Source organism: Chrysochloris asiatica, unplaced genomic scaffold, assembly GCF_000296735.1.
Source record: "Chrysochloris asiatica unplaced genomic scaffold, ChrAsi1.0 scaffold00304, whole genome shotgun sequence".
In the NCBI taxonomy this organism is placed as follows: Eukaryota; Metazoa; Chordata; class Mammalia; order Afrosoricida; family Chrysochloridae; genus Chrysochloris; species Chrysochloris asiatica.
In genome coordinates, this window is record NW_006408822.1 from 1,859,048 (window position 1) to 1,867,340 (window position 8,293).

The following is an 8,293-nucleotide window of genomic DNA, read 5'->3' on the forward strand; positions in this document are numbered from 1 at the left end:
TGTAATATAAGCACTGGACTGCTAACTACAAGGTTGGTGGTTCAACCCCACCAGCTGCTCCTTGGAAGCTCTAGACAGGACCAACTCTGTGGCACTTATCAACAACAATAAGGCTGTAGCTTAGCCACTAAAGTTACCTGTCTAATAGCAGACCTATCACTTGTACAAGGTGAATAAGCTCTTCTTAACATTGACCATTTCTAACCAGAAATTCAAAATACGCAGAACAAGGTGAGCAAAACCACATATTTCCATAGAAATTGTGTCAAAGGTGTAATAGAATTTTTTACAGAGTGCCATTTTGCACAATATGACAAGCTCTCTTAAAAGACTCAAAATGGTGTTACATAGGAAGAGAAGAAATTTGGCCAGGGCCTTACCTAGAAATTTTATGTCAAAGGCGTTAGTTTTAGAATGCTTTTTCTCAGAATAAAATATACTTGGTTATGATGTATGTTGTTAAGTGCCGTTGAGTCAGTTCTGATTTCTAGTGACTGTATAGATTTCTGAAGCTGTAAATCTTGGCGGAAGCAGAAAACCTCATCTTTCTCCTGCGGAAGAGCTGGTGAACTTGAGCCACTGATCTTGTAGGTTGCAGTCCAGGCCTAACCTACAGAGCCACCAGGCTCCTCCCTATGATGTATGAGCAGGGGCTTCAAAAAGTTTGTGGGAGAAGGCTTGAAAGTTAATGAAAAATTTCCATGAATGTTTTGAAGCCCTTCGTATTGTCTTATGTAGAGTGTTCTAGATCTTCCCTAATAGCATTCTGTGAGTGCCATACCTCTGTAGGATAAGCACTGGACTGCAAACCACAAGGTCAGTGGTTCGAGTCTACCAGCTGCTCCAGGGGAAAACGATGAGGCTTTCTGCTTCTGTGAAGATATACAGTCTTAGGAACCTTATACAGGGTTGCTATGCATTGGAACCGACTCGACAGCACTGAACAGTGATAGAGGGCTGGGCTACAGAAGACTAGGAAATCATGAAATAGAGCATCAAAGAGATTTATTAGAGTGTGGAAAATACAGTTCTACCAGATTTCAAAAAAAGGGGGCGGGCTGTTTACGTAGTTCCGCTTTGGTGTGCTGTTTCCTTGTTTCTCGTTTCCCATGCTGGGCATGCATCTGGTGTCCATGACGGAATCTAAAATTTCAAGATGGATTCTTTTGTGGAGGCTTCTGGGATACTTGACATAACTACCCACACATGCACCCTTCTGTCAGGATCCTGGTTCGAGAACCAGGTCGGCCCTGGTGGTGCCATTTTAGGATCCTCCAGTGATGTTTTGCGCCTGTGCTGAAAACTTGTTAGGGAGAGGTAACTGATAAATAACAACCTCTGCTAGGCAGCTGAATAGAGAGGCAAGGTTTACAGATCCCACTGAGTTCTGAATGCACAAGGAGAGAGTGTTGTTTTTTAATCTTGTATTTATCTTAACCACCTGAAAAGGACACAGTTTATTCCTCTTGTCCACATCTTGCCCCTCTGTTCTTTGTATTTGGAGGGTTTTTTGATTGTACCACTACTCATCTTTTCTACTGCTGCCAGTAATTTTCCTCAGTAATTTTTCTCCTGTCCCTTATTCTGCTAACAACAACAGCAAATAGCATCCTGTTATTTCTGTGCATAGTTAGAATTTTCTTGGTCAGTACTCTTGCCTGTTCCCTGATTTTTATTTTGTGTCCAGGGAATGGCCACAGATGGTAGCACAATTTGAAGACTCCAGTCCATGGTGGGGACTGTGTCTGGTGGGAATGGATTCATGGGCTGGGACCTTATTGTAGCATGCTTGATGGCTTATCAAAACTCCCGACATCCCCCTTGGTAGACACACCTTATAAGGATACATTCCTACACTGTTGAACTCAGGAGTGACTGTGTGTCTTGTTTTGCCTGTAAGCTACAAAGAGAATTGACGCTGGAGAGAATTTTTAAGAGATAGCTGAGAGGACGCAGTGGTTTAAGAGAGGACGGACTGGCACAGAAACTTGGAGAAGTTGTAGAGGTGGGATATATTTAACCTTTACCTCATAGGAACCAGCTTTGTGCTAGATTTTATTTATGAGACTATTTACTATGTATGATTCTTCATCAGTCACCTCTTCCACTCATGCCCTCTGCCATTCCCATTGGCCATGTTCCAAATAGAGGCTGCACTGCTGACCTTAGCCCCGGAGTGAAGTTGGCATTGAGCACAGTTACAATCGGCACAGGACGGACATAGAGCCGGAGTGAGGAACTTTTATCACTTTGAGTCACTGAGATTTTGAGGGGTGGTTTCTTACTACAGAATAACACCGTCCTTCCTAAATAATATATACCCTCTCCTCCACTTCCCTCTAAGATCCTACCTTCTTCACCGTGAGTTGTAACCCTATGGACACCTGGTCACGCTGCTTTTTCATGGAGTCCTTTTCATGGACATTATTTTAGATGTTGGTGAAGAAGAGGGCCCTTTGAAATAAGAATCTCGCATTTTCGGCTTGGCATCAACACCTGATTGTTGCTGCTGTTAAGTGCCTTCGAGTCGATTCTAACCCATACTGACATTGTATAGAGTTTCCAAGGAGCAGCTGGTGAGTTTGAACCATCGTCCTTGCAGTTCAAATGACTTTGCTGTCTGACACATTAGCCCACAGCACCACACCAGGGCTCATACTTGATAGGAGTGTGATTTTAGGGACAAATAAAACAATTTTTTAATGTCTCAGTTGCCTCCTGAGTGAGATGGAAATAATAGTGGTATGTTGTGAAGATTAATGGAAGTCTGTTTAGTATAATGCGTGCTCTGTAAGTGTTAGTTACTGACACTGGTACTACTAAGAGGAGACTGTTACATTTATTGGCTTAGGCTAAGTTATGATGCAGTGACCTTTAAACTAACTCTTTTTCACATCCTTCCTCGGTTGGTTTTTCACTCTCCACCATGACCTTTAACAGCAGAAGCAAGGCTGGAGGAGAGTCCCCTTTAGGAATATGCTGCTCTCGTGGCAGAAGAAAAAGGACAGTGAGATGGTGGAGACATGCAATGCTTAGAAATGCTACTGTCGCTTTCAGTCACTCCATTGCCTGACACAGGTCACCAGTCAGGCCTGATGGCGAGGCAGGGAAGTATAGTGCTTTATTTAGACTCATAGTGACCCTGAGTAAGGTTTTCAAGGAGTAACTGGTGGGTTTGAACTGCACACCTTGAGCTTAGCAGTCCAGTGCTTATCCCACAGCACCACACCAGGTTTCTAAGAAGCAGATTTATTTCACTCTACTATCAAGAAGCAGATAGTAGAGGGAAATGATAAAATCTGCCACAAGGACCTACTTTATCCTAATTATTACTGTTGTTGTTGTTGTTAAGTGCCTGAATCCAGGTTTGTCTCAGTGATCCTGTATAGGGTTTGGTGGTGGTAGTTGTGTGCTGTGAAGTCAGCTCATAGTGACCCTGTATAAGGTTTCTGAGGCTGTAAATCTTTACGGAAGCAGAAAGCCTCATCATTCTCCTGAAAAGTGGCTGGTAGATTTTAACTGCTGACCTTACAGTTAGCAGTCCAACTTGGTAATCCACTACACTATCAGGGCTCCTTCTGTATAGGGCTTACGAGGCTGTAAATCTTTGCTGATGCAGAAGACCTCATCTTGCTCCTATAGAGTGGCTGGTGGGTTTGAACCTCCAACCTTCTGGTTCACAGTATAGTGCTTATCCTAATTACACTGTCCTAATGGAGGAGAATATTGAAAATGCCATGAGCTGCCAAAAGAACCAATAGATCCGTTTTGGAAGAAGTGCAGCCAGAGTGCTCCTTGGAGGCCAGGATATCCAAACTTCGTCTCTCATACTTCAGACACATTGTCAGGAAGGACAAGTCGCTGGAGAAGGATATCATGTTTGGTAAGGTGGAGGGTCAGAGAAAAAGAGGAAGACCCCCAATGAGATGGATTGTCCAAGTGGCAGCATCAGTGGATTCAAGTGTGGCAACAATAGTGAGGTTGGCCCAGGATCAGGCAGTATTTCGTTCTGCTGTGCATAAGGTCGCTATGAGTCGGTACTGACTCAGTGACATCTAGCAACAACAACGGACTCTTAATGTGGTGCTGTAAGATCAGCACTGGATTGTGAATGACCAGGTCAGCAATTCAAACCTACCAGCTGCTCCTCAGAAACCGACTGAACAGCACTTAACAACAACAACAATGGACTCCTGATGTGGCTCTGCAGGATCGGCACCAGACTGTGGGCCACAAGATTGGCAGTTCAAACCCACCAGTTGCTCCTTGGAAACCCTATACAGGGTCGCTATGAGTTGTAACCAACTTGACAGTACTTAACAACCACAATTACTACTGGAGTCCTGACATGGCACTGTAGGATAAGCACTGAACTGCAGTGTTGGTTTGAACCACAAGTTCTGCAGTTCAAACTTACCAGCCACTCTGGGAAAGTCTATACAGGGTCGCTAGGAGCTGGAACTGACTCAACAGCACTAAACAACAATAACAATTACTATTAGGATGATCACATTTCTTCTTGCAAGTAGCTCGTATTCTAGTAATAACATTAAGTAGAAGAACTGTAATATGGTTTGATTAAGGTGACATGCCTAGATTGGATAGAAGAATGACTGAGCAGCTCTGCCTACAGACTTGGGGTATGAATCAGGAGAGTGTCTTAGGGGAACTCCAACTAGCCTAAAAGGAGTATGGGGCAGCAGTAAGGAGTTTCTGGGTATACAAATGGCTAAGCTCTTGAATTCTAGCTAAAAAGCTTGGCAGTTCAAACCCACTCAGAGATACCTCAGAACCTAGGCCTGGTAATCTTTCCAAAGGTCAAAGCTTTGGAGCAGCTCTGCTCTGCACACATGAGGCCACTATAATTGGGATTGACTCACTGGCAGCTACCACCACCAACAAGACAGCAGTGGGATTGTGGTCACGTGGGCTCTAGTCCTGGCCACGGTGTCTGAGGAACTCCTAAAGATGGCAGAGCTCCTGACAGTACCTGCCTTTTCTGGACCATATAAGTGGAGGACTTTGACTGATCAGGTCATGTGACATACACACAGCAATGAAAAGTGGAGTGTTACCTTCACAAAAGTCATTGTGAGACCTGGATGGCATGGCTCAAACCCCAACTCCTCAGAGTACATGGATATAGGGAATTGAAACATGAACGAGGGAAGCTAGAAGCTGACTGCTGTGTGCCCTCATTGGTATGGAGGGGAAGTTAGGCTGGAACATGGAGCGTGAAGCAAGAGGGGCACGGTAAATTTTGACAGGTAAGGAAGAGTGCCAGACTTGAAGGCTTATAGGCCAGAAATGAATGTAGATAGAAATTCAGAAAACCCGTGTAGACTATGAGACTGTGGCTGTGGAGTGAGGAGTGTGTGAGAGGACAGGTTGTCTGCTGAAGAGGCCTGGGGTGAGAGCACACAATAAACAATCCAGCAGTATCAAGTTTATTCTTCACCCCACAGGTCCTGGAGGCATGAAAACAAGATGAGATGTTGTAATTGAGGTTTGAAGATGTCAGTCCAGGCAGCAGAAATTCATTTTGAGATGAAATAACTTCTAACTGACCTGTGGCAGAATTTCAATGCATTCACTGGACTGAGTCTGGGGCCATTACGCTGTCATTGTCTGATCCTGGCTTCAATGAACAGGGAAGATATGGAGATCATGAAGAAATGGACCCAAAACCATAAGGCAAAAGGTGAGAGTTGATGAGGATTTGGGAAAGTGAAGAGGGGTCCAAGGCTCCAGGGTCAGGTGTGAGTGACCACAGCTGAGTCCACACTACTTCCTCCATCCCCTGGCTCAGAAGAGCTGCTCTGGGAGCATTATGGGAGGTCTGGTCTCTCACAGCTTCTCTTTCTTCCCTTAGGTTTGTCTCCTGAGGATACTGACCAGCTCCAAGAGGAGAAGAGGAAGCCCACACTACTGGTAAGTTTTTTCTGCAATGTTGCCTCATTTCCCAGGCAAATGAGAGGCCTTCAAAAAGTTTGTGAAAAATGGAATGAAATGAGAATGAGATTTTCCATGAAATTTTGAATCATCTTTATATATTGTCTCTATCTTAGGAAGGCGGAAGGTGATCAACATTTAGGCATTTCATGCCTTCATGTCAGCTACCAGTGCTCCTTATCATTTATAATGTTGTTGTTAGATGCCATTGAGTTGGTACTGACTCATAGCGACTTTATGCACAGCAGAATGGAACACTGCCTGATCCTGGGCCAACCTCACTACTGTTGCCACACTTGAGTGGTGTTACAGATCCCATTAAGTCCACTGAGCTCTTCTGAAATGCTCATTCCAGACCCCATCTGTTGTTCCTCCCATTGTTTTTGTTCTGTTAGCTTCTTTGTCATTTAGACATGGGTTCAGACCTTTCACCGGACCTTGGCTTCTGACTCTCCTCTATATCTTCATTTTAAGTTTTGCTTTCTTTCAACATTAGAAGTCTCAATAAAAGCTGGCAACATTATGATGACGTAATTTGGTGCTTCTAGCTGAGTAGTTGGTGGGGAATGTGAGAATATGCACAGGAAGCCATTTGGGGTGGTGTTTGTACGGCCCACAAGTTCTCCATTGAAAACTTCAACTCCTAGAGTCAGAGGCTGTAGCTGCACGTTGGAGGCTGCGGCTGACACCCAGGCTGTGTTTTGTGCATCACCTGGGCTCCCCACAGATGCGATCACAGAGCCAAGTGTCCACTCACGGCCAGAAAGACTTGATCTGGAGAGCTGTGTTCTCTGCAGAGAATTAGAGAAACTTCTTCAGATCCACGCCCTTTCACACCAGTGAAACTCCTCTCATTGTGAAAATGGACCCAGATTTCCAATGCATATCGATTCACTGCTTATTCTAGGAGCCAGTTACATTTGAGGACGTGACTATGGTCTTCACGGAGGCAGAATGGAAGAGACTGAGCTCTGAGCAGAAGAGCCTCTACAGAGAAGTGATGCTGGAGATTTACAGGAATCTGTTCTCACTGGGTGAGGATGTGCTTTCTTGTTTTCTTCCTTTGCATCAATTCAGTAGATATTTATTGGCCACCTGCTGTTGCGTTGTTGTTATGTGCCATGGAGTTGGTTCCAACTGATAGCGACCCTGCACAGGGTTTCTGAGGCTGTAAATCTTTATGGGAGCAGAAAACCTCATCTTTATCCCACCAAGCAGCTGAGAATTTTGAACTGTTAACCTTGAGGTTCGCAGCCTGATTCGTAACCACTGTGCTACCAGAGCTCCTTGGCCACCTACTATGTGCCACAAGAGCCCTGGTGACAAGTGCTTTAAGCACACAGGTGTTAACCAGAAGCTTGGCAGTTTGCACTCCCCGGCCGTCTGCTTTCATAAAGATTTGCAGTTTTGGAAACCCGATGGGAGATAGTTCTAATCTGTCCTTTATGAGTCGGAATCAAGGTGACAGGGGTGGGGTAGTTTGGGGGTTCCTGGGTGGTGCAAACAGTTTGCACTGAACTATTAGCCTAAAGATTGGTGGTTCACAGCCATCCAACAGCGTCATGGTAGGAACACCTGGCTCTGCTTCTGTGTCGGGGACCTGCCTCGACAGGGAAGTTTGGTTCACGAAGTAGGGAGATCTGGCGGCGAAAGAGACAGAAAAAGAATATACACAAACTTATAGGACCCTAATATACACAAACTTATAAGACCCAATCACAACTTATAAGACCCTATGAATCACATCAAAGAAGTAAATACATACAAAAAAGAAACCATATGAAGTGGTTCTACTTAGTAACGCATAGGGTGGCCATGAGTTGGAATTGACTCAGGGTCATTGGGGTTGGTTTTTTGTGGGCTTTCTTTTGTTTGTACTATGTGCCAGATAATGTTCTATGCACCCAGAATGCAATACATGCAATAGTTAGAAATCACTGCCCACATTGGGGTTAGTTGAATGTAAGGGGACAGACAGCAAACAGTAAACTTGTATACAGAATATACAGCAATATTGTAATACAGTGTGTTAAAAGGTGACAACAGTTAAAAAAGAATAAAACCAGTAATAAAATAGAATGGGAAAGAGGGGTATTGGGGCTAACAGTGTGGTTGACTGAATTTTGAAAACTGAGCATTTGAAATTAGTGAAGAGGTAACATTTGACCAAAGACATAAGGTGGTGAGGGAGTTAGAACTCTAAGCACCTAGGGTTAATGCATTTCAGATGCAAGGAGTTGTCCTCTACGTTAAGCAAGTGTGGTGGTGGTGTGCTGTGAAGTTGGTTCTAACTCATAGCAACCCTGTACAGGGTTTCCAAGGCTGTAAATCTTTATTGTTG

General features: G+C 44.3%; 1 protein-coding gene across 1 annotated transcript in view; it reads left to right on the top strand.

The window, feature by feature from the left end:
* Positions 1-5,658: 5,658 nt before the first annotated feature.
* LOC102821247 (small nuclear ribonucleoprotein-associated protein B'-like) overlaps positions 5,659-8,293 on the top strand; it is a 25,940-nt gene continuing 23,305 nt past the window's right edge. The window contains exons 1-2 of the mRNA XM_006874863.1: positions 5,659-5,701; positions 5,873-5,931. Coding sequence (XP_006874925.1) covers positions 5,659-5,701; positions 5,873-5,931 — 102 coding nt within the window. The remainder of the gene's footprint in view (positions 5,702-5,872; positions 5,932-8,293) is intronic.